The 26,548-nt window shown below is 38.7% G+C and overlaps 1 protein-coding gene across 2 annotated transcripts in view; it reads left to right on the forward strand.

Moving 5' to 3' along the window:
- Positions 1-26,548, forward strand: part of INTS7 (integrator complex subunit 7) — a 90,784-nt gene that overhangs the window by 56,723 nt on the left and 7,513 nt on the right. Inside the window, exons 11-17 of one of the 2 annotated variants that reach the window (XM_081824834.1) lie at positions 1,214-1,453; positions 3,241-3,378; positions 4,463-4,669; positions 14,743-14,937; positions 15,450-15,553; positions 16,575-16,643; positions 22,940-23,072. In XM_081824834.1, coding sequence (XP_081680960.1) covers positions 1,214-1,453; positions 3,241-3,378; positions 4,463-4,669; positions 14,743-14,937; positions 15,450-15,553; positions 16,575-16,643; positions 22,940-23,072 — 1,086 coding nt within the window. The remainder of the gene's footprint in view (positions 1-1,213; positions 1,454-3,240; positions 3,379-4,462; positions 4,670-14,742; positions 14,938-15,449; positions 15,554-16,574; positions 16,644-22,939; positions 23,073-26,548) is intronic. The other variant, XM_081824835.1, reaches the window with a different exon arrangement.

A 26,548-nucleotide genomic window follows, 5' to 3' on the forward strand; every position in this document is an offset into this window, starting at 1 on the left:
TCATGCCAAGGAACTTTTTCTTGTTTCTATAGGTAGTGAGGAGATACTAAAGTTTTAAAGTAATGGACATGCTGTGACCTTCTTTGTAATTATTGTTATTTAAATGTATCTATTATGTGCCCAACTTTGTTGACAACTTGTATATACATTTCTTTCCTTCTTTACAAAAACCCATCCAGTGAAATTTTCCCCCTTTAATACTCATGAGGAAATTAAGATTCAGAAAGATAAAATAACTTGTTGAAAGATACCTAGCTAATCAAGGGCAAGCTGATCTTCAAATCTGGATCTGTCAGATTCTGAAGACATCATTGTGTCTTCCTAACTCATACTGAAAGCTACATGGCTCTAGTGTGAAGGATGGGTTAATGGGCCCATCTTTTTAAGAGACTGGGATTAGGGAGAGATTTATGTTGTGGTAGAGAGAATGGAAAGCAGGTAGATATTGAAGATTGGACAAAAGTGGAAATGACGAGATGTAGCAATCAGTTGGCTATGTAGAAGTGAGAGGACTTCTGGTTTCTGGTTCTGGTGGCTGGGATATTAGTTGATGCCATTAACTGCCCTGCATAGGCATTCTAAAGCCAATTGGTTTTTTGGATTTCAGGTGAGAAGTGAGAGAGAAAATTAGGAGTTTCTTCCCCACTTTTGTGTGCTTAAGAGTCACCTAGGATACCTTTTTTGAAATTCAAACTATCAGTAACCCAAATACTAAAAAAAAAAAAAATTAATCCATTAAGTTTGGAATAGGTAGGGTCTGGGAATCTATATTTTTATGAGCATCCTGGGTGATGCTGGAATAGGTAAGTTTACAAACCATACTTTAGAAGCAATTTTTGAAAAGCAGTGAAAGTGCAGTATGGTGAGATCCCATTTGGCATGAATTTTGCCTCTTCAGCATTGTGATTTTTCTCTTCAGCATTGTGATTTTTCTCTTCAAGTCTTTTTTTTTTTTAATAGTCTTAGATTGAAATGAGTGGTTAATATACAGTCCTGACTTATTTTCATTTTAAACTTGGCACATTTGTAGATCTTAATAAGATTCAGTACACGGTGTGTTTCTTATGAAGGAAAATGTTATGCCTACAAAAAGACCTTTTCCTTGATTTTTCCTATTCCTTGATTTTTCCTAATAACTGTACTGAGTTCTTTCTTTAAAGCTTCAGTTAATACCTTCACAGTATAACTGGTCCATTTTCTATTCAATGTGCAGATTGCTCTAAATTGTATGGTGAAGTTGGCCAAGGGCAGGCCTCACCTTAGCCAGTCAGTGGTTGAGACCTTGTTGACCCAGCTGCACAGTGCTCAGGATGCTGCGCGGATCCTGATGTGCCATTGCCTGGCGGCCATTGCCATGCAGCTGCCAGTGCTGGGCGATGGCATGCTTGGGGACCTCATGGAGCTCTACAAGGTGATCGGACGATCAGCCACAGACAAACAACAAGAACTTCTGGTAAAGAGCCGCCTTTTGAACCTACTGGGGATGAATAGATCTGGTCTAGTGGGAATTACTTTAGGAAGTCAATGTTACTGTTTGACTTTACTTAAAAAGGTTAAAGTAATTGGGGCACCTGGGTGGCGCAGTCGGTTAAGCATCCAACTCTTGATTTGGCTCAGGGTCATGAGATCACGCCCTGTGTCAGGCGCCATGCTCATTGCCCAGTCTGAGATTCTCTGCTTCTCCCTCTGCCCCTCCCCCTGCTCACTCTCTCTCTCAAATAAACAAATAAATCTTTTTTTAAAAAAGATGAAAGTAATTATGTAAGATCAAGAGTATGCTGAAGTCAGAATAGAATTGGAACCATGAGCTTTTGACTATTTCCACTTTTGATTTACAAAGCTCTGTTTAGTTCAGATCTAAAACTGCCTTCTTCCTAAGCCCTGTCAAATCAGTTTAGTGTAGCAAAGTCTTAGTCTGATATTTTTATTTTATTACAAAGTGAAAATAAAATGTTTTCCTTCTTATACAAAGCAAATAATGAACTAAAAACCCTGTTATAAACTTTCAAAAATGTAAGTTAAAGACCTGATGATTAACAGTGACCATAAATTAGCCCAAATTGCTTTTTTCCAATTCAGGACCTCTTTACCTGTTTAGAATCCAGTTTAGATTTCAGTATAGTCCTGGGGTTGAGAAAGGTGTGTGCTTAGAAACAGAAGGCACAGAAGCTATATAATAATGTTTAGTTGAAAGTTCTCCAGGGCTAAGAGTAGGCTTCATTCTAAATAAGCATAAATGCGGTGTAAGCCTTATTGTGGTCATCCCAATTTAGGGCTTGTGGAAAAAGGAAACGAGATTTCTTACTCAAGCCCATTTTACATTTTATCCTCCAGGGGGCGTTGTGTAAAAGATTGCCCCCATCTCATTCCTATCAGGAAAGATTACCCTGATGACCAAGTGGCAGTGGTCATGGGAATAACATCATGCAGTTTTCACAATATATACAGACCTTTGTATGTATCAGCCTCAGGATACTAATAAGCAGATTTTTTTTGTTTATTTTTATTGAAATGTCATTTTATTGAAGTTTATTTTTTATTGAAACGGCATTTCCGGAAACTAATGTTCTTTATCCTATTTTTGTTAGTACTGTTATGAGGCAGTTTTAAATTACGAAACATAGTATTCAAAAAACATAAGGAATAATATGAAAACATTTGCATCCATCATCTAGCTTAAGGGAAAAATATTCCCAGTCTAGTTGAATTGTACCTCCCTGTGTATCTCCCTTACCATATCTTCTTCCTTCTCCCAGAGGTTACCACTATCCTGAATTTGATGTTCATCATTCCCATGCATGTTATACATTTACTACCTTAGAATATATCTTAAGTAATAAGCAGTATTATTTTGCATATCTTTAACTTTATATAAATGTTATCTTGCTACATGAAATCATTTGCATGTTGTCTGTCTTTGCCTATTTTGTGTGAATCATCTATACAGATAAGTGTATCTCTAGTTTACCCATTTCTCTACTAAATAATATTTTATTGTGTGATTATATCATAATTTACCTACCCGTATTTATGGGCATTGTTTCTAATTATTTGCTATTGTAAACAATGCTCTGAGCAATGGAATAAATTGCTTAGTGACTTCAAAGTGGAAAATTAATAAATGTCAAAGGAAAACAAATTTGATGGACTCTAGCTTTGTCCCTTTTGGGTAAAGTCATCTGTGACATTGGATAAAATTACATGTTTTCCTTATTTCTCTTACTTCTTGCTCAATGTTAGGTGAGTTTGGCCACTGTGATTTTTGTGGCCAGTCAGAAAGCACTATCTGCTGAAGTAAAGGCAGTAATTAAACAGCAGCTTGAAAGTGTCTCCAATGGATGGACTGTGTACCGAATTGCCAGACAGGCATCCAGAATGGTATGTATTATCCTTCTCTAGGACCCAGGTTGGCAAAAATAGCAAAGCTTAGATTGTGTGATTCTGACTTCTAGTCAAAACTGAAAATAAACATGGAGGTACGTTTTAGTCATGGGATTGAAAGTTTTTAACTTTTCTCATTTCAGAATGGTATGTATGTTGTTACGGGGCAAGTTCCACAGGAATTCGAAAAATATGAGCTCTTTCTGGCCGAAGATTATTAGTGGCACTTCATTTTTCCCTATACTCTCATATCCACAGTCGCCTCCCACCCACCATTTCTGTCCTCCATTATCATTACCCCACATCTTTCTTCCCTCTCTCTCCCCAACCTTGTCATTCTTACATGGAGAGGGAGGCAAGTTTTGGTATGCTGTTCCCTTCTCAGTCATATGGAAAGCCTGCCAATTTTTATTTTGTTGGAGAGGAAATATAGAGCTTGGGTAGTATAGAAATCCTTTGGATACAAGTCCAGAGAGCAAAATTTGAGAAGCATTATTCTAGGTATTGTAATGCATGTTCTCATCTTACCGCGTTTCTCAAATAGAGGAGGAGCTCTATTGGTAGGACAATTCTTTGCTATACCCAACACCCCCAAGCATCCAGGTGCTGCAGGATATTGAGCATCCCTGGCCCCCAGGCATTCAGTGGCACTCACATTCCCCCCAACAGCTCCCCTCCCCCAGTCATTTCCAGAGGCAGGTGCAGTGCTTCTGATAATCACTTCAGGGAACTTGCTGGAGTCTCCTGCCCGTCCCCGCCCCACTAAATAGCTCATACAGAATGACATACACTCAGTGTTTACACTTTCTATAGTTTGAACTAAAATTCTAGACTTGAATTATAGTTAACTCCATTTATATTCTCTTTGGAACTGTTTTAGAAAAGAACTAAAGGTGTTTGTTACGTAAAAGCAGCTCAGCATCTTTTCTCTGAAGAAATACTTAGACCGAGTCTTAAAGAATTATATAATGTGAGGAATGGTTGTTAAAACTTATCCAAGGGTTTTGAGTTTGTCTTTCAGCTGCCTCTCAGCTAATTCAAGTGTGAGAACCTCATCATGTGCCCACCCCCGCTTTTTCAGGGTAACCATGACATGGCCAGAGAGCTTTATCAGAGTTTGCTGACTCAGGTTGCTTCAGAACATTTCTACTTCTGGCTAAATAGTCTGAAGGAGTTCTCACATGCAGAACAGTGCCTCACCGGGTTGCAGGAGGAGAACTATAGTTCAGCACTTTCTTGCATTGCTGAGTCTTTAAAATTCTACCACAAAGGGATTGCTTCCTTAACAGTAAGTCCTCTTGACTCTTCTTTGGTGATGATGACTTGTATGAGAATGGTCTCAATTTTCTTTGTGGGTTTTTCTGTTTGAACTACCTTGAAAAATCTGGTGATAAATACATTTAACAATATTAAATAATAGGACATGGTAGTAAATCCTTAACCCTTTCCCCACTTTTTCATATTCATAAATTGATGGAAGTTTATCATTTTGTTTTTATCAAGTACCAGGTACCACATATGAGGTGGATTACTGAATCCATGCAGAAAGGATAAGTAGGAGATAGGATCTTCCCTTTCCAGACTCCTGTTCATAAGAGGTATTGGGTCAGAACCAACCATCAAATGTAAACCCCGCCACAACCCACTTCATGCCTGGCAGCTACTCACTAAGAAGCTAAAGTTTCTTGCTTTGTAGATAAAGAAGAAATTGTCAAGGATGCTAGTGTCCCACTTTTTACCCCTCTGTGATATCCTCCTATTCTAAATTAAGAGTCAGCCAGCTACTATTCTTGTTTTCTCTGCCAGGAGAGTAAAGGGGTTGCAAGAAGGGTAGACCATTAACATTTCTATGTTTCCTTGAAATTAGTTATATTCCAAAGTAAGAACCTGTACCCAAGATGAGCATTTTCTATATTAATGCAAAGATTTATTTTCCCCTTAAGGGTAAAGAGTTTATATAGTCAACATTAAACATTTTGTAAGTATTATCACACAGCTTTTAAAATTGTATATATTTAAATGGAACCATAAAACTTTTGGTACCTGTTTATATACATTATTCCCATAATCTAAAATATTTTTAATGGTGGGCCATCCCAAAAGAAGTGCTGTAAAGTAGAATAAAGAATAAACAGATGTCACAAAAGAGACAATATTCAGAATACTGTCGGTACATATCTTTTGAAGTATAATTTTTTTTGGCTAGGATTGATCGATCAACTGCTGTTTTAAAACAGGAATATAGGCATGGCTTCTCTCCATCTTAAAGGGTAGCATTGACTACTGTGATTCTTTTCTCTTGATTATTCTGATAAAAGAGTGTTGTTGCCTGTATCAGGCTAATAAATGCCTCAGAAAATCAAAAGGTACAATTACTGGTTGCAATCAGTAGAATTATTTCATTTTCTAGTTCACATGGAGCAGAAAATTGTTTATTATTCAGTACAGTAAATGGTTGGAACTGTGAAACAAACTCAGCAGCGAAGCAGATAAAATTAATACTATGAAAATCCTGTTGAATATTTAATAGTCTTTTAATGATTTGTGTGGTATGTGTATTTAATGAGGCTTGGCAGTAATTAAGGACTGATTCTAACATAGAAAGAAAGTACTCAGTTGACAGACAGAAACCTCTTGTCTTGATCTCCTTTCTGCCGTTAACATATTATGACCTAAGGCAGGTTATTGGGCCTTACGTCACCTCCTTTTGAAATGGAATTCTTTTATTCAGCAGACTATAAGCACTTACTAGTGCCAGATACTGCTTTGAGGATTAAAAAAAGATCAGGACATGATTCTCTACTTGAGAGTAGGGTAGAGAGGAAGGCAGTATGATTCTTACAGTCATTTGGAACTTAACACATTTCTGATTGTACTATACCATCAGGGTCTTTTAAAGATTTATTTTAATCATTCATTTGGCAAGTGTGGATTGACAGTAGCTTTGTGTCTTTGTAACTGAGAAGATACGAGCATGGACTGACCTTCTACTCCTGCCACATGAATGACCCAACATGAGATTGGACAGTTGTGAGAATTCTGCTTTTTACCTGCTTCAGCCAAACTGAACAGGAGAAGTTCAAATTCTGTGCTTATGGGGACCGTATAGCAACATTGGGTATCTAAATTTCCCAACACTAATTAATGATTGAGTTATCTTGCTACTTAAGAATAAAGATTATAAAAAGTATTTTAGTTTTCTGTGCTGTGTAACAAATCACCACAAATTTAGTGACTTAAGACAACACCCCCCCCTTTTTTTAAGATTTTATTTAAAAGAGAGAGTGCGTGTGAGCGAGCGAGCGCAGGAGCAGCTGGGGGAGCAGAGGGAGAGGGACAAGCAGACTCTGTACTGAGCACAGAGCCTGTCATGAGGCTCCTTCCCATAACCCTGTGATCAGGAATCCGCCACTTAACCGACCACGCAGGCCACGCAGGCAGCCCAGACAATACCCATGTGCCCATGAGCCAGAGGTCCAGGCATGGCTCAGCTGGCTCCGCTGATCATGCTGTCATAGTCGCGGTCACAGTGTCAGGCAGGGCCAGTCTGGTCTGAGGCCCAAGGAGGCACAGGGTCCTCTTCTGGACTCATGTTGGCAGAACTCATTTCCTCACAGCCTTCAAATTTGTGGAAGCTTCAAGGCCTGCAGGAAAATCTCTCACCTTCAAGACTGTCTTTTAATGGGCTCACCCAGAAAAATCTCCCTTTTGAGTGATACACAGTCACTTCATTAAGGATCTAAATTATATCCCCAACATTCCTCACCTTTGCTGTATTCCATTGGTTAGAAACAAGTTACAGATTTCATCCACACTCAGATTACTGAAGATGTGGACACCGTGGGGTGTGAAGCAGAGGAACAATCTTAGCATTCTGCTTACAGTGGTGGATTGTTAATTGTATTTATTTTTTTTTTTTTTTAAGGATTTTATTTATTTGAGAGAGAGAGAGAGCGTACCTGAGCTGGGGCGGGGGGGGGGGGCAGACGGAAAGGGACAAGCAGACCCCACTGAGCGCAGAATCTGTCACAGAGCTCAGTCCCAGGACCCTGAGATTAACTGACTGAGCCACCCAGGTGCCCCATTTTATTTATTTTAAAATAGTAAATATGTAGAATATCTCCATATATAGTATAGAGGGTATATTAAAAAAATACAACAAATATCCAGATATACCTAGTATATTTAGGAAATGGGGCATTACCATTGCCTCTAAAATTCATGCATATTCCTCCATGTTTGTATACCATTTCCTACCCCACAAAGATAATCACCATCCTGAATCTTCTGTATACCATCCTCTTGCCTTTCTTTATAATTTTAACATGCATTTTTGAACTCTAAGCAAGGTACTATTTTATGTTGTTTTTGAATTTTATATAAAAAAGAATCATATTTTTCTTCAACTTGCTTTATTTAAATTATGTTCTTAAGATTCATTCATCTTGTTGCATGAAGCTGTAGGTCAGTTTTACTGCTGTATATTCTTCCATCGTATGAATATACATCAATTTATTTGCCCATTCTAGTGTTGATGGAAATTTTAATTTTTCCAGTTTTTTGCTGTTAAAAACAGTACTGCTATGAACATTCTTGTACATATCTTTTGATACACATATGTAAAGCTTTTTCTAGGACAGCGATCCTCAATCGGGAATGATTTTGCCCTTCCAGAGAACATTTGGCAATGTCTAGAGACATTTTTCGTTATCATGATTTGTCATGGTGTTACTGGCATTTAGTGGGTACAGGCCAGAGATGCTGCTAAACATCCAGGAATGCACAGGACCACTCCCTTCAACAAATAATTACTCAGTTCAAACTGTAACTAGTATACTGAGAATGGAAACCCTTCTCTAGGGCAGTAGACCTCAATCAAAGCTACATATCTGTCCCTTGCTCCAATTTGGAAGTGTGTGGGGATGTCTCTCTTTGTCACAGGGTAAGGGGGACTACTACTGGCTTTAACGGTCAGTGGGTAAAGATGCTTAATCTTCTGAAATGCCCAGGACATTCCTGCCTGTGCTAAGAGATACTGCTCTAGGGGCACCTGGGTGGCTCTGTCGTTAAGCGTCTGCCTTCCGCTCAGGTCATGATCCCAGGGTCCTGGGATCGAGCCCCGCATCGGGCTCCCTGCTCAGCGGGAAGCCTGCTTCTCCCTCTCCCACTCCCCCTGCTTGTGTTCTCTCTCTCACTGCAAGGTTATGTACACCTTCAGTTGACTAGCTAATACCAGGAGGCTTTCTATTGTGGTTTACAAATTCATAATCCTCCCAGCAGTGTATGAGTTCCTGTCGTTCTACATTTTTCCCCTCACTTGGTATGTTCTAGACGTTCTGATTGACATTACATCTAATAAATAAATAAAATGTTTAATTGAATTAGTAATTTGAGAAATGGTTTCAGGTATACAGCACAATGTGTCTCTCACTGTCTCTCTGTCAAATAAATAAAATCTTTTAAAAAAATAATAAAGAGATACTGCTCTAATATACTACCTGGGAGTGCACCAGAGTTCCCTTTTCTCCACATTCTTGACAACACTTACTTGTTCTTGTCTTTTTTTTTGTAATTTCTTTCTTTCTTTCTTAGAAAGAGAGAGCACAAGCAGGGGGGTGGGAGAGTGGAGAAGCAGGCTCCCCGCTGTTGGCCTTTCTAACAGGTGTGAAGTGATATCTTGTGGTTTTGATCTGCATTTCCCTGATGATTAGTGATGTTGAGCATCTTTTCATATATCTGTTGGCTGTCTTTATATCTTCTTTGGAAGAATAATCTAGTCAAATCTGCTAATTTTATAATCAGATTGTTGTTTGTTTTGTTTTGCTCTTGAGTTAATAAGAGTTCTTTATATTTTTTGGATATTAACTCCTTATCAGATATAGGACTTGCAAATATTTTCTCCCATTCAGTAGTTGCTTTTTCATTTTCTTGAAACAGTTAATTATTTGTTTCATTTTTGGCCATTTGTGTTTTGTTTTTTTTCTGTTGACTGCCAGTTGAAGTTTTTTCATTTTCCTAGCAGGTTGTTTGTCTTACTGATTTATAAGAGTTCCTTATATGTTCTGGATACTAATTTTTTGTAGGTTATATGAGTTGCAAATATCATCTAATTTTGTAGCTTTTTCCCCCCCATTTTCTGTCTTTTGATGAACAGCCATTCTTAGTAGTCTAAGACTTAGTGGTCTGAGTTATTGGTCTTTCTTCCTTTATGGTTTCTGTTTTTTAAAAAAATTTTCCCCAGTTCATGCTCCCTTCACCCTTTTCCCCAGAAGTAAGCACTATTTCGATTTCTAAAACTATAGGTTAGTCTTGCCTTGTTTTTTATCATTAGTTGGGGAATCATGCAGTATTCTTGTGATTCTAGCTTGTTTTGCTCAGCTCTTTGTGTGAGTCATTCATTTTGTCGTTGTTGGCATATTGCAGTAGTTCATTTTCATTGCTCTGTGATATTCTTTTGATGACTGTTAAAGCAATCTGTTTATCCATTTTTATCATTGGGGAACATCTGAGGTTGGGACTATTAAGAGTAACTTGTGGGGGAGCCTGGGTGGCTCAGTCGTTAAGCGTCTGCCTTCGGCTCAGGTCATGATCCCAGGGTCCTGGGATCAAGTCCCGCATAGGGCTCCCTGCTCGGCAGGAAGCCTGCTTCTCCCTGTCCTACTCCCCCTGCTTGTGTTCCCTCTCTCGCTATCTCTCTCTCTGTCAAATAAATAGATAAAATCTTTAAAAAAAAAAAAAAGAGTAATTTGTGAACACTCTTAACACACATCTTTTGGTATAGGTGTGCATTTCTTCTGGATGGTAGTGCTGTGTCATGAGATAACTTAGGTTTAGCTTTAATAAATACTGCCAAAAGTTGCCTGTGGTGGTTTCCAGCTTATACTCTTACCATTATGAATGCCTTTTGGGGTTCATAGTGCTTCTTTTTTTTTTTTAATTGTTTAACCAATTTATGATTTATATTTTATGAATGCTTTATTTTTTTAAAAAATTTTATTTATCTGACAGAGAGAGACAGCGAGAGAGGGAACACAAGTAGGGGGAGTGAGAGAGGGAGAAGCAGGCTCCCCGCAGAGCAGGGAGCCCGATGCAGGGCTCGATCCCAGGACCCTGAGATCATGACCTGAGCGGAAGGCAGACGCTTAATGGCTGAGCCACCCAGGTGCCCTCATGGTGCTTCTTGAATCTATGGCTTGATGACTTTGATCAGTTTTGGAATATTTGGTCATTGTCTCTTTAGCTATTGCTTCTGTCCCTTTCTCGCTCATTTGGAACTCCAGATAGAACGATGATAACTCTTTTTACCATGTCTCTTTAGCTCTTACATTCTCTTCTGCCTCTTCGCATCTTTTTATCTCTCTATTCTTAGCTCTAAACGTTTTCTTCTGACCTATCTTCCACTTCAGTAATTCTTTTTTTTTTTAAGATTTGTTTATTTATTTTAGAGAGAAAGGGGGTTGGGGCAGAGGGAGAGAGAGAATCTCAAGCAAACTCTACACTGAGCGCAGAGCCCAGCGTGGGGCTCAATCTCACGACCCTGAGATCATGACCTGAGCCAACACCGAGAGTCAGACACTTAACTGACTAGCCACCCAGGCACCCCCCACTTCAATAACTTACATTGTGTCTAATCCGCTGTCAAACCCATTCATTAAGTTCTTAATTTCATTTATTGTGGGTTTTTTTTTTCAGTTCTAGAATTTCCATTTGGTTATTTCATATTTTCCAGTTCTCTGCCAGGATTCTCTGTCTTGTCATTTAATTTCTTTTAACATATTAATCATAGTTATTTTAAAAAATTTGCATCTGATGTTCTGTTTTCTGGATCTGTTGTGGTTTGTATCTTTGACTTTTTTCCCCCTCTTGCTTTGGAGGATTTTGTCTTTTTTGTATGCTTTATTTTTTATTTGGTTTTGGAAAATATAGATGAAAAATTACAGTGATTACATCATCCAGAGCCTTATATATCTTTTTTTGCCCTTGGCAGGCAGTTAGGCTAAGATTGCCTTAATCCAACCAAGGACTGAACTGATTAAAAGCTAGGCTTCAGTCCTTAGGAGGGCCAGTATATTTTTGGGCTCTCCTGACTCCTAGAGCATAGCCCTTTGAGGTTACAGCCAAAAGCCTAAAGTGTTTTCCTCAGCCCCCTCCTAGTCTTAATGAGACTGCTGAAAATTCTGCTCAGACTCTCAGGAGCAGCTTTCAAGTTAGCAAACATCTCAAGGGAGAAAATGTCACCAAATGTCAGTCTTACCTCCTTGCATTTCCCATTTCTCGATGATTTTTGGCTTCGAAATCCTTTTGCCTTGATAAGCTCTTTAGTGCTTTCAAATATATGTTCTTAATATTGTATTCAGTTTTCACAGCTGTTGTTAGTAGGAGGGCTGGTTTAAAACAGTCTAGTCCACGATTGCTTTATGCTTGGCTTATTCTTTCAAAATCTGAGATTATACTAAGTAAAATCAGCCAGTTGCAAGAAGACAAATACTATATGATTCCACTTATATGAGATATCTGAAGAAGTCAAATTTATGAAAACAAAAGTAGAATGATGGTTACCAGGGACTTCAGGTCTGTGGTTTAGGTTTATTCTTGGTTGTATGTTCTTTACCATTGTGTGTGTGTGTGCGCTTGCACACACACACTTTTTTTTAACTGAGCTCATCAGGTAAATTTTTTTTTAGCCATGTTGGTTTCTTTAGGTAGCTCCATTTAGAAAATTGGATATGTACTACAAGTCAGAAGTTCAGTGAAGTAGCATTATATGCATGTCTAATAAAGATTTAACTTTGGGGCACCTGGGTGGCTCAGTTGGTTAAGCATCCAACTCTTGATTTCAGCTCAGGTCGTGATCTCAAGGTCATGAGCCCCATATCAAGCCCTGCATCAGGCTCTGCACTTGGTGGGTGTCTACTTGAGATTCTCTCCCTCCCTCTCTCTGTCTGCCCCCCCCCCCGCTTGCACACATGTGTGTGCTCTCTCTTAAATAATAAATAAATAAATCTTTAGGAAAAAAAGATTTAACTTTATATGTTTAGGGGAAAAGAAAGAAAGAAGGAATGAGAAAAAATGGAAGGAAGGATAAAATTAGTCATTTAAATAATGGGAAAGCAAAATAGCAATCCAAATAGTGGGAATAGTTCTTCTCAATTAGCTGATACCCCAGAGTGAGCATTAGGGAAAGCTCTGAGTTTGTTGTTCCTTCACCTGCCTGTGTTGAATTCATTGAAAATAATTCCTCCCTGAGGAAGTTTCAAGGGTAATATTGATTACATACAATTTTTACTTTACCTGCTAACCTTAGATTCCCAACCTGTGTTTAAGCTTTAGCTTCAGTACAAAGAAAAGAAAATAATATCCTTTTTATTTCCCATTGGCATTATTCATACTGTTATAATCTAAATTTTATTTCTTTTATATTTTCTTTTACAGATGATATTACCTTTTAAAGTCTTTGGCCTCTAGGACAAATCTATCTTTTCCATGTTCTTTTGAACATGTGTACTATATCTAGCATTGCTTTCCGTCAGCATTAACACAATCCAAGATGCATAGTCACTTTCAGAGTTTCCACCTTCTATCATCAATAAAATAAAAATAAATCCAGAGTTGCAGTATATCTCCCTCATTATAACTACATCTTACTTCTCTTTCAGTTTTGTAATGCATGTTAGGATAAGATGGCCAGGGTTTTTGTCTGGTCAGATGGTCTGTACTGTATTTATAGAACAGTATCATATACACCTACTTGTATCCCTGACAAGAGTTACTGACAAGCAGTAAATTAAAAATAGCAGGTAGCAGCTTACAAGGCAGAGGAGGGGGGAATCTACCTTCTTATAAGAGCAAATTAAATCTCTAAGGAGTTAAAAGCAATTAAAATGTTCTCTTTAATCTCCTCGTCTGTGCTGTTTCATGATTAGAACAGGCATCCCAAAAGTGTGAAAACCACAGAATTCAATATATTGAGTACAGTTATTACCTCTAGCTTATATAGTTCTCTTTTATATGTAGCTTATATATATCATCAAGGGCCTTGCCATTTGAGAAGGATACAAGAGCAGATGTATGTTCTTTATAAAGGATATAGGGAGTGGCTAATTATTTCATAGAGTAAAATATGAATGCTACCAAATAACAGAACTTAACCATTTGACACTTAAAAGTAGAGAGAAGTACGCTAAGGTCAGTATGTGATACTTGGCCAAATGGTACTGTGGTAACTGACTTCTAGAAACCCAAAGTCAAATGCCTTGCTCTCTGGCTACAGTGGAAGTAGTATCTAAGGAACAAAGGGCATCAGCCTGTTTTAAGCTAGTCATGTCAGAGAGGAAAATTATTTTCACTATGCTTCCATTTATTGTTAGTTTAGCAAATTTTTGGTATGCCTTTTGTTGAAAGCACCATGCTAGGTTCTCTGCCAGAGTAGTTGTTGAATAGTTAAAGGTGGTCCTAGTTCTCTGCCCACACTGGCTTGACTTAAATTCCTTGTCCCATCTACCTAGCTACTGCTACTCTTTGCTATCCAAGACTCAGCCCTGATGCCTCTCTTCCTCATTGAAACTTATTTGTGTGTTATAACCTGTTCTTCCTTGGTAGCCTCTCGTGCGGTCTAATGTGTCTGCTCAGAAATTCTTCTTAAAATTAATCTGGGCTCACAGTGGAAAGATACAGCCATGAGGCAACATGCTTTTTTAACAGTGACTGTCGAGCATCATATTTCTCCTGTCCTTATCTTTCTTTCCTCCCCCTCCCAACTTTAAAAAATCCTGTCAATGATTCCAGTGATGAGAATTTCAGGTTAGAAAGGTAGGAAGGTGGGGCGCCTGGGTGGCTCAGTCGGTTGAGCGGCTGCCTTCGGCTCGGGTCGTGATCCCGGAGTCCTGGGATCGAGCCCCGCATCGGGCTCCCTGCTCGGCAGGGAGCCTGCTTCTCCCTCTCCCTCTGCCTGCCTCTCTGCCTACTTGTGCTTTCTCTCTCTCTCTGTCAAATAAATAAATAAAAAATCTTAAGAAAGGTAGGAAGGTGATGATGAGGGGGGTTTTGGAAGAATGATCATGTCCTTGAAGTGTCCCTCAAATGATATCTTACTGGTGATAATCTAGCCAACCCACATGCTGTGGGGTCTTCGTGAATGTAGGGAGTAAGGAACCTGAATGTTGATGGAACATACAGTTTTTCACAGCTGATGCTAGTAAGTTTTTCTTTTTAAAACCACGTCGTTCCTCTTGTAACGTAGGTGTTTATCCATCAGTGTTAGAACTACTGTTCTTTTGCACAGACGGTGACAAATACTTTGTGTGGCACCATCTGGCTATTATATTTACTTTTGTCTTATATGTATCTTTTTTTTTCCCCCAGGCTGCCAGTACACCACTGAATCCTTTAAGTTTTCAGTGTGAATTTGTAAAACTCAGGATTGACCTTCTACAAGCCTTCTCTCAACTTATCTGTACTTGTAATAGCCTCAAGACAAGCCCCCCACCTGCAATTGCCACAACAATTGCCATGACCTTAGGGAATGACCTTCAGAGGTGTGGTCGCATCTCCAATCAGGTGTGTCTTCACTTGATTTTCAGTGCAGTTTTTATTTACACTTTAGAGGTTTTTGAGGTTAGTTGTGAGATGAAAAATTCTGAAATTTAAAAATCAGCTGTTTGACTAATGGACATTAACCATCAAATGCTTAACTCATCTGTCTTGCCAAAAATAGGCTGATGTTTTATTAGAATGACAAAGTGACTGATGATGTCTCACTAGATTCTACATATTTATAACTGTATTAATTGTTTTAGTGGAACTTGAAGCTAACAAAGCAATGCTTTTTGTTTCTGCGTGTCATATGTATTATTATTGTAATTGTGTAAACATTTAGAATTTCATTTACCATCTTTGTTCATTTTATTTAACAAGGTTTATAAGCATGAATGGAATGGAAATGAAAAGGGTTGAACTACTTTTTGGATTTGATTGAGGATAGGTTTTTTTTATGTTTTGGTTTTTGTGGTATATCATTGTACAATAATGATAGCATCTTCCTTGTAATTGATCCTTCTCCTTCTTTTTAGATGAAACAGTCCATGGAAGAATTCCGAAGCCTTGCTTCCCGATATGGGGATCTTTATCAGGCATCTTTTGATGCTGATTCCGCAACATTGAGGAATGTGGAACTGTATCCTAAGCTGCTTCAGTAGTTCTTGTTCTTTGGAAGTATTCTTTTAAACTTAGAGTAAATGCTTTAGATATGCTTAACTAAAAATATGTATATTTAGATTAGCCTACAAATTTATTATAATTAATAACTTCTCTTTTGAAATCTAGTGTGAGCAGTATAATTTTACTTTTTAACTTCAACGAGGCTTAAAAAAAAAAAGTAGTGACTCAGTGGTGGTCTTTCTCCACCACTAGGAAGAGCATCCAAAACCCAGGTCCAACCAGTGTTGCATATTTTGTGTTCACTTGAGCTACAGTGGAGAAGGCAACACATTTTCCCATCAGAAAACCATTTTCTTCTTGTGTTACCTCTGTCTTCTTCATGGTGTAAACCCTGGTTCCCATCACCTTTATTAGTGATCTGTAGTTTTAGTCATCACTTTGGTTCCCTAAGTCCTCTTTGAGTTCTCCATATTTAATTAGCAGCCTCAAATCCTTTTTGAAAGGAAGGAAGAGATATATTGTTTTTAAGTTGTGGGACCTATAAATCAGTAGTGCTTGGCATTTTGGTTTTCTAAGTAAAAACCTATGAATGCTATGGACGCTTTCCTCTACAAAATGCATTTATGCACACACCCGGCAGATTTTCATAGTCCCAGGAGGGTTACCAGATCCCTTGAGCCCCAGCTTCAGAACCTCTGGAGTAACTACAGACCATTTTTGGTGTTGCTTTTAACTTTTATCACCGAAACTCCTACATCTAAGCAGAAGAGAACAGTTTCTGTGATTGAATCACAGAGCCTGCTGTTTGGTTCCCCCTTCCCACATTAGGCAGCCACTGAAGTACTATTCCTGGAGCAGAATTTAAGAATCACTATTATAAACAACATAAAAAAAAAAATGAAATCTTAAACCACTTGATTTGATAACATATGGTTACCTTAACTAAAAATATAATCCTCATCTTGACTTGATATTCAGGTAATACAAAGTCTACATGGATTTCTCTATTTTCATGTAAAACCTTAACATTAATCCAGACAGCAGCAGAGCTGTTTACTGATATCTCATGCAATAGAAGCCCTGATTTTGGATCCAGAATCAGCAAGGTATTTCTAATAATAGTTTACATTAAGGTACATTTTCCAGTGTTGTCTTACCTAATCATCACAACATGTGTTTTGGAAGAGGTGTTACATGTGTTTTGGAAGAGGTATTATGGAAGAACAAACAGAGAAGGACTTTGTTAGTATTTGCCTGAGTTCACACACCTAGTGACAAAACTTGCTTTTTCTGACTCCATTGTTTATTTACTTCTGCCTATTTTTTTTTTTTTAAAGACTTATTTATTTTAGAGGGGAGAGGGAGAACTCCCCACCAAGTGCGGAGCTGAGGCGGGGCTCGATCTCAGGACTCTGAGATCATGACCTGAGCTGAAATCAAGAGTAGGACGCTTGGGCGCCTGGGTGACTCAGTCGTTAAGCGTCTGCCTTCAGCTCAGGTCATGATCCCAGGGTCCTGGGATCGAGTCCCACATTGGGCTCCCTGCTCGGCGGGAAGCCTGCTTCTCCCTCTCCCACTCCCCCTGCTTGTGTCCCTGCTCTTGCTGTCTCTCTCTCTGTCAAATAAATAAATAAAATCTTTAAAAAAAAAAAAAAAAAAGAGTAGGACGCTTAACTGACTGAGCCTCCCAGGTGCCCCACTGCCTCCTATTTTTAAAACACTGACTTGGAAAAATAACTAGGAAGAAATTCTTTGAATTTGAATATTTTCTTCTTGTATACTATAACTAAATTTTGGTATGAAAAATTGGGTTAATAAGCTTGAATTTTTTATTTGGTTTCTTAAACAAAAATACATTTCTGTTTTTGCTTTATTAATATTCTTTTCTCCTCTCCCATTAACTATTCAAAATATTTTATTAAAGAATGATCCACTGTTTTTTTTCCCGTTACGGTATTCTGTTTTGGAATGTGCATTTACAACTGTCTGTAATTTCCAATTAATAAGGCCTATGATTCCAAGGTCAGCTTTCTCAAAGAGAGTATTAATCAACAAACAGTGAAATTTCTCTACCCTAAAGCGTTGACTCACCATTTCTTTTCAGGACAATAGCAAGATCCTTGCTTATGTTTTAAAGTTCTGCCTACTTTCAGACTAGGCCACTTGGCTATCTTTGTCGCCACTCATCCGATCCATTTTAATATAATATTCGCTTATTTTTCCTTTTATCCTGTTTTCATCAGTGTTCATTTTCTCTTCAGACTTGCAGGGCTTATTTGAAAAAAAAAATCCTTTTAAGTTTCAAAATGTTCTTAAACCTCCATGTACTTTATAGAGTCTTTGCCAATTAATTGTTGCTTTGAGGATCACACCGTTTCTTACTGTGCCATACTCATTTTACTTCTTAGCACCCAGATATCATTGTACTGTTGATTGGCATAATAAGTATAAGTGTTTTTCTTGATTGACTTTTTAACAGATTGGGTGCATTGTCAGCAGGGATGGGGTGAAGGGAGTTATCCAGCCAGCTGACACATGCTATTCTCTACTCTCTGTCCTTCCTACCACTTTTTTTCACTCCTCTTCTTCCCCTCTCATCCTCCAAACCTATTCCCCTAGCCTCTGCCCTCCATAGCAGGGAAAAATTGGAAAAGAAAGCTTGCACCTTGAAGGAGGGTTCTTTGGGTTTCATTCTCAATAGTATACAACTGCAAAGAGTGGAGTCCTTCTAAAACTTCTGCTCTTGATTTTATATTCTGCACCTTCCAAATAAAGAAAGACTAGCAGCAAAAAAACCTCAAGAGTGAGGCATAATGTTAATATTTCACTAATCTGTCTATCTTTTTCGTAGCCTAGGAGCTTTTTGGGGAGAAGAGACCTTGTCTTATTATCTCTGGCACCTAACATAGTGCCTGAGCCAGTAACAATAAATATGGATTAGGACAGGGTAAATGTCTCTTAATTATGAATGTGATTGTCTGCCTCATCCCAACTTTTTAGAATTATCAAGAAGAAATATTTTGAGATGGTTGTCCATGGCATTTTTCTACTCTTAGCTTTTTATTTGCTCTGTCATGATTCCTTTGCACTTAATCTTTATTTTACTGCCTAAACGATAAGGGAACAGTTTCCAACGGTAACAGAGTAAGACTGGGCTTTTCCTTTTATTACAAACAGCTAAAACATGTAAGTTCACTGTTTTCACATGCTGGGCAATAGGAAACTCAGGAATGTAATCCCTCAGAGGAGGGACATAAATAAGGTAAACACTACAAGAGTCTTTACTTTCCTCTCCCTGAAGGCACTTTTTAGACTGCCTCTCAGGGAGGAATAACCAAGGCAGAACATGGTGAAGAGATAGGGATCAGAGTTCAGGGAACCAGAAGAAGCTAGAATTTGCAGGACAGAATATAAGAGAGAGGAAGAAGCTTTCCAGGGAAAGAGCTCCAGAAATTTCACAGGCTGTGAATCTTTGGCTGAATGCTAAGCTACACATACGTAAAGTGAAACTCCACAAGGCCAGGCAAAAAACTACTAGGGAAAGAGTAATTACCAGGAAGCTATAAGCTGAACAATTCCCAGAGCTCACACATGTCTGAGAAATGTTTGCATTCCAACTAGCCAAATGGAGAGACCTTATTGAACACTGAGAGCATTCAGAAGAAACACCAGAAGAGTCAAGAAGACGTAATTCTAAATATTTATGTACAAAGTAACAGATCTTCCAAATATATCAAGCAAAAACCGAAGGAAAAAAAAGAACTGAAAGAGAAATAAATCCACAATTACAAAGTTCTCAACACTTCCCTCTGAGTAACTGATGGAACAACTTGTTGGAAAATTTCTTAGGATATAGAAGACTTTAACAACACCACCAGTCATTTTGATCTAATTGACCTGTATGTACCAACAGCAGCATACATGTTCTTTTCAAGTGCATTTGGAACATTTAATGAGATAAACCATATGCTAGGCTAGAAAGCAAATCTCAAATTTTAAAGCATTGAAATCATATGGAATATGTTATCTGACAAATTAGAATGGACTAACAAAAATGATCTCTAGAAAATCCCCACATATTTAGAAATTAAATAAGACTTCTGAATAACCCAGTTGGTCAAAAAATCAGAAGGGAAATTAGAAAATATGTTAAACAATGAAAATGAGAAAACCACCTATCAAAACTTGTGGGATGCAGCTAAAGCAGAGCTTAGAGGGAAATTGATAGCTTTAGATGTTTTTATGTAATATAAAAAAGTTTAAAATCAGTGATCTAAATTTCTGCCTTATCTGAAGCTAGAAAAAGAAAGCAGATTAACTCAAAATAATTTAAAGGAAAGAAGTAACAAAAATATAAGCACTGATCAGTGAATTAGAAATAAATAGTTGAGAAAATCAGTGAAACCCAAAGCTGGTTCTTTGAAAAGATCAATAAAACTGTTAATACTAGCTAGTCTGAGCAGTAAAGGAACACGAATTACTAATATCAGAAATCAAGTAAGAGTACCAATCCAAATCCTATAGCTATTAAAAGCCATAATAAGGGAATACAACAGATCTTCATGAACACAGGTATAAAAATCATTTTAACAAAACATGTAGAAATTGAATCCAGCAATATACAAAAGATAATACATCAAGACCAAGTAGGTTTTATCCCAGGAATACCAGGTTAACAATAGAAGATCAAACAGTGTAATTTGCCATATTGCAGAATAAAGGAGAAAAGCTAAAGTAGAGGACTTAACAAACATTTCAAGTCTTACTATAAAGCTGTAGTGATTAAGACAATGCAGTATTGGCTTGATGGTAGAATGGAGAGCCCAAAATATGGAGAGACCACTCACATATGTGATCATTTGATTTTTGACAAAGGTGCCAAGATAATTCAATAGGGAAAGGATAGTTTTTTCAATGTGTGGCGCTAGGATAGCTAGTTATCTATATAGGGAGGGAAAAAAAAAAAAGAATTTTGACCTTGCTTCACACCATACAGAAAAATTAATTCCGAGTATATCACAGACCAAAATGTAAAAGATAAAACTCTAAACTTTCTAGAAGACTACATTGGAGAAAGTCTTCATGACCTGGAGGTCAGCAGAGATTTCTTAGGATACAGATAGCAGTTACCATAAGAGAAGAATTTGCTAAATTGAACTTAAATTTTTAAATTTCTGCTGTATGAAAGATGCCATTAAGAAAATGAAAAGACAGGTCACAGGGAGATTCTATCGGAGGACTTGAATTCAGGATATTAAGAACACACAACTCAAGATAACACAGTTTTTACAAATTGACAGATTTGAAAAGATGTTTCAAAAAAGGTGTGCTAATGTCTAATAAGCAAAAAACGCTTAACATCATTAAGCATCAGAGAAATGCAAATTAACATCGCAATGAGATATCTACTAACACCCACTAAAATGGCTAAAATTAAAAAGACCTTCAATATCCAGGATTAGGATATGAAGGAGCTTGAATTCCTACCATTTGGGGAATACAAAATGATTCAGTTCAGCCGCTTTGGGAAACTTGTTGGCAGCAACCATATGACCATTTCTACTCCTACTTACTTACCCATAAGAAATGAAAACATATTTCCACACAGACTTGTATGTAAAATTTCATTGCAGCTTTGTTTGTAATAACAAAAACTGTAAAGATCCAAATGCCACTCAACAGGCGAATGGCTAAACTCATACATCCATACAATGGAGTACTACTCAGCAGTAAAGATGAATGACCTATTGATATATGCAAAATACATGAATGACTCTCAAAAACATGCTGTGAAGGAAACCAGACACAAAATAGCACATATTTTAGGACTCTGTTTATATGAAATAACAGGAAACATCCTATTTATAGTGATTGAAAGCACACCTGTGGTCGCCTTGGGTCAGAAGTGGGAATTGACTGGAAAGGGGTATTTCGAATAGGTGTATTTCTGTGCTTTTGTAACTTATATCTCAATGAAGTGTATTTTTTAAGTAAATGAATGCTTTTGTAGGTAAAGCAGTGTATCCTGAATTTAGACCCTCTTAGTAGCAGATATAAAAGACTTTAATTTCTTTATGCTTTATTTGTGTGTAGAGTTTTTCTTAGAGTCATACAAATGAGGTTCAGTTCTTGTCTTATTGGAACTTAAGGTACAGTACAGAGCAGGGAATACAGTACAGAGCAGGGAACAAAGCTTTGGAGCCAGGCAGATATGAACATGATGAATCCTTTATCGTTCACTCCTAGCTGTAGAAATATGTGCATGGAATTTCATCTCCCTGAACCGCATATGCATGAACTACAGGTAAATAATGATGCCTGTCTCCTAGAGTGGCTGTAATGGTTAAAGGGAATAACCCATATAAAGTACCTAAGTGAAGTGCCTTAGTGGTGCCTTTTAACACACAGGTGTTAAAAGGGTAATAAGGGAAGAATAAGAACAGTCTTATGCCCAGTGTGGCTAAATTACCTATATTGCATTTTCAAGTAATCCCACTGAAGTTTAGTTAGAATACAAAAGATTTGCGGTGGCTCAGTCGTTAAGCGTCTGCCTTCGGCTCAGGTCATGATCCCAGGGTCCTGGGATCGAGTCCCACATCGGGCTCCCTCCTCGGCGGGAAGTCTGCTCTCCCTCTCCCACTCCCGCTGCTTGTGTTCCTGCTCTCACTATCTCTGTCTCTGTCAAATAAATAAATAAAATCTTTAAAAAAAAAAAAAGGTTTGCTTTCTTTTCTCACTTAGAGATACTTTCAGAAATACTTTTTGGGTGTGAGGCAGTAGAGGAAGAAAGAGGAAATCTAGGTAAAACTTTCCCAGCATGCTCTGTGTGCTAGCTCTCCCCTGAACATTCCCACACCTTCCCTGTCCATGCTTTAGTTTCATGCCATTTCTGCAGCCCTGAATGCCCACCACACTTCCATCTCTCCACATCTTGTCCATCCTGCTTGCCCAGTGGTTTGTTCAGGAACCATCTCTTCTGTGGCATTCCCCACTCCCTCCACATTCTGATCTTTTATTTATATATCTTCACTGGTTATGTGGCACTTAACCTGCTGGCTTTATACTGCTGGTTACCTTTTCAACTGTCTTGGGTCTCCTTCACCTCATGGCAGAGGCAACAGTTAAACATTTTACTACTACCTAACAACCAAAGTGATTAGCCTTACATAATTTGAAGTCAGGTCTGGGTTTAAATTTAGGGCTTGTTACTTACTAGTTATGTGACTGAAGGCAAATCAGTTAACCTCTCTAAGCCTCAGTTGGCTCATCTGTAAAATGGAAATAGCAGTGCCTACTTTGTTATTTTACAAAATAAATGAGAACATGTAGAAAGTGCCTGACACATTTAGACATTAAGATGGTAACTATTTTGGGTGATTAATTGATGCTGATCTGACCTCAGTTTCCAGGAATCTGGATCTACTGGAGCTGCCCACGCTGACAGTGAATATGAGCGGAGAATGATGTCTGTATACAATCGCGTCTTGGAGGAAGTGGACTCACTCAATCGGAAATATACCCCTGTTTCTTACATGGCAAGTGGCGTTTGGTTCATTGAGTTTTTATTACACGGAAGTGGGTTTTTATCCAACTCGGGCACTTCCTAACCCTGTGACTTCAGTAAATTCACCTCTCTGCCAGTTTTCTCCATGCCTGTTTTATAACAGGGTTACTATCATACCTGCCTTGCAGCATTGCTGTGAGGATGAAATGAGCTAATCCATGGCAGCGCTTGGCACCTCTGTGGCTGCTGCATAATTAATGTGTCGAATCTGCTCCCCCAGAGCGCAAATAAAACTTCTTTTTTTTTCCTTTTTAACAATTCAACCGAAGTTGCAATAGTTCTCAACCCTGGCTACACATTAGAATCACTTTGGGAGCTTTTTAAAAAATGCATCAATACCCAGGCCGCACTCTAGACCAGTTAACTTGGAATCTCTGCAGTTGAGGGCCAAGCATTAGTCTTTTTCCAGGCTCCCAGGTGATTCTGTCCTGCCACTGGGCTTGAGAACCACTGGCCAATGGAAACAGAACTGGGCTCATCGTCTACCTGCCAGGGGATGCCACTGACATCCTTAGTGCACTGCTTCCCCTTAGCCTGCTGAATCTCTGCGATCTTTGGGAGTGTTGAGCTCTTGCTCTTTCTTCAGTCTTTTCCCCCACAGAACAGACTAACACACACCCAGAGTTTCTCCTTCCTGTCTGGCCATTCCCCAGTGTCTTAGTCAGCTCAGGCTCCTATACCAAAATCCCTCTAGACTGGGTGGCTTAAACAACAGACACTTCTTAATCCTAGTTGTGGGGGTTGGAAAGGCCAAGATCAAGGTGGCAGCCAGTTGGTTCCTGGTGAGGACCTTCTGGCTGGCTTCCAGACGGCCCCCTTCTCATGGTGTCCTCGCACCGGGGAGAGAAAGGGAGCTCTGATCACTTTTTTTCTAATAAGGACACTAATCCCATCATAGGGCCCCATCCTCATTTTTTCATCCAAACCTAATAACGTCCCAAAGGCCCCACCTCCAGTTACCAACACACTGGGGCTGGGGCTTCAAAATAGGAGTTTGGAGAATAAAGACATTCAGTCCATAAGACCCCGTCTGTGAACTTACACCTTGGAGAGTTGCCCTTGCCCTGCCCGCCCATTAGATGCTGATATCCCCTGCAGCTCTCTTGTGGCTCCCACTCTTCTCACTGTACTCTCACCTTTTATCAAGTGTTTAAGAAGAAATTGGCAAGATGCGTTGTGGAAGAGTTAGATTAGATTTCAGGACAGGAACTTTCCTGGACATACTGCTTTCCACATATGATTGTCAATATTTATTTGCTGAACTGAATTGATGGGGGGAGTGGTTTGACACTGAGATTTGGTTGCTAAGGGACAGTGTAAAGATTATCTTTGAAGGAAATATGCACATCTCTGCAAGACATTGATTAAATTAAATACAAAGGTTAGAAAGTCCCGGATTCGACAAAGAAGAGTGCTGGTGCTCTGCTAGTCCTCCTGCTGGTTCATTAACCATAATATGTGACTTCATGTCTCTAGACTCTTCCTGTGATGGTAATCTGCTACTAACGTAACTGTGGAGGTGTGCCCCAGGCGCCGGTGGCCTCAGAGGCGGTCCACACTGTCCCTGGTGGGAATTGTAAAATCTGCATCCGTTCTTTTAAAACCGAGATTGGTGCCTTTTTGCTGGGGAACAGCCTGAGGTCACTTGGGGTCCACTTTAGTCCATCCTTTAAAGAGGTGTCTCTCCTCAAATACTCTTGGCATCAGACTTCCATTACCAGTAGGACATCCCTGCAAATGCTTCCCAGGTTCCTTGTTGCGGGAAGATGAATAATGTTGTGTTAGCAGTTAAACCTGAAGAAAGAGACCCAACGTGTTGGAATCTATGTTGTGGTTTTCTCAAGTAATAGTCCTGCCATTTGTATTATGGGTCTATTGGGCACGAAATGTTCAACACCGTGAAACCAGTGAGGAGTGGATTCTTCTGGTGTGTAGCCTTAATGCCCAACTGTTTAAAACTGTTTACAACATAGGCAACGAGGTGGCACCCTGCTTGGAATCAGGAGCTTAGAATGGCAGCCAGCAGAGTAGAGTAGTTTTCACCCTGACGCGCTTTGGGGCCACTGATGGGCAAGTAGACTGAGGAGGGGAGGGTAGACCAACAGGAATAGTTCTGGCTCACCCAAAGTTACAAGTGTTCTGATGGTGCTGTAGCTTTTTTTCTATTAAGTTGGTGAATCGTTGTGAAATAGAACAAATCCTTGAACTAAGAGTCAGGAAACCTAGGTTCTAGTTCTAGCTTGTTTTGTTACCTCTCTGGGTGACCAGTATCATCAGCAAAATTGAGGATTAGCCTGGGTGACCTTTACAATATCTTTGACGGTGTCACAGGTTGTATACTCATCTCCAAACTCATCAAGTTGGATACATTAAATATATACAGCTTTTTGTATGTCAGTCATACCTCAGTAAAGTGGTTTTAAATAAATAAATGTGTATAATATCTTAGAACTCTTAAATTCTAGCCATATGACTCCTTTTACTAACCCTCAAAGTTTCACTGAAGTGACTCTCATCTGCAGCTATTCTGGGAGTTTCAAAACTCAGTTTAATTTGTGAAATGGATTTTTGAAATAAGGTACTCTTACTAAAATTTCAGAATTCTGTAGAGTTGAACTATATAGTCATTCTTAATCTTAATTCCAGTAAGTTTTCACCATTGCTCACTCTCTAGGGACCCATGGCCACAAGAACAGGGAAGTCACCCTATGGACATGGGATGGAAGAACAAGGCAGTGAGGCTCCCCATGGGATTTGGTGTTAAGCCTTGGACATCAGTATACTGTGCTGGCTTCTTTATCATACATTCTTTTTTTTTTAAATCAAATATGCTTGTATGTTTGTTTTTTGTTCATTTTTTTATTAACATAATATATTTTTTGTTTCAGGGGTACAGGTCTGTGATTCATCAGTCTTAAACAATTCACAGCACTCACCATAGCACATACCCTCCCCAGTGTCCATCATCCAGCCACCCCATCCCTTCTACCTGCCTCCCCTCCAGTAACCCTCAGTTTGTTTCCTGAGATTAAGAGTCTCTTATGGTTTGTCTCCCTCTCTGGTTTCATCTTGTTTCATTTTTCCCTCCCTTCCCCTATGATCCTCTGTCTTGTTTCACAAAATCCTCATATCAGTGAGATCATATGATACTTATCTTTCTCTGATTTACTTATTTCACTTAGCATAATACCATCTAATTTCATCAACGTCGTTGCAAATGGCAAGATTTCATTTTTTTGATGGCTGAATAATATTCCATTGTGTATATATATATATATATATATATATATATATATACACCACATCTTTTTTATCCATTCGTCTGTTGATGGACGTCTAGGCTCTTTCAATATAGTTTAGCTATTGTGGACATTGCTGCTATAAAGCACTGGGGTGCATGTGCCCCTTCAGATCACTACATTTGTATCTTTGGGGTAAATACCCAGT

This window comes from Leptonychotes weddellii, chromosome 6 (assembly GCF_054177405.1).
Source record: "Leptonychotes weddellii isolate Sample4059 chromosome 6, ASM5417740v2, whole genome shotgun sequence".
Lineage (NCBI taxonomy): Eukaryota > Metazoa > Chordata > Mammalia > Carnivora > Phocidae > Leptonychotes > Leptonychotes weddellii.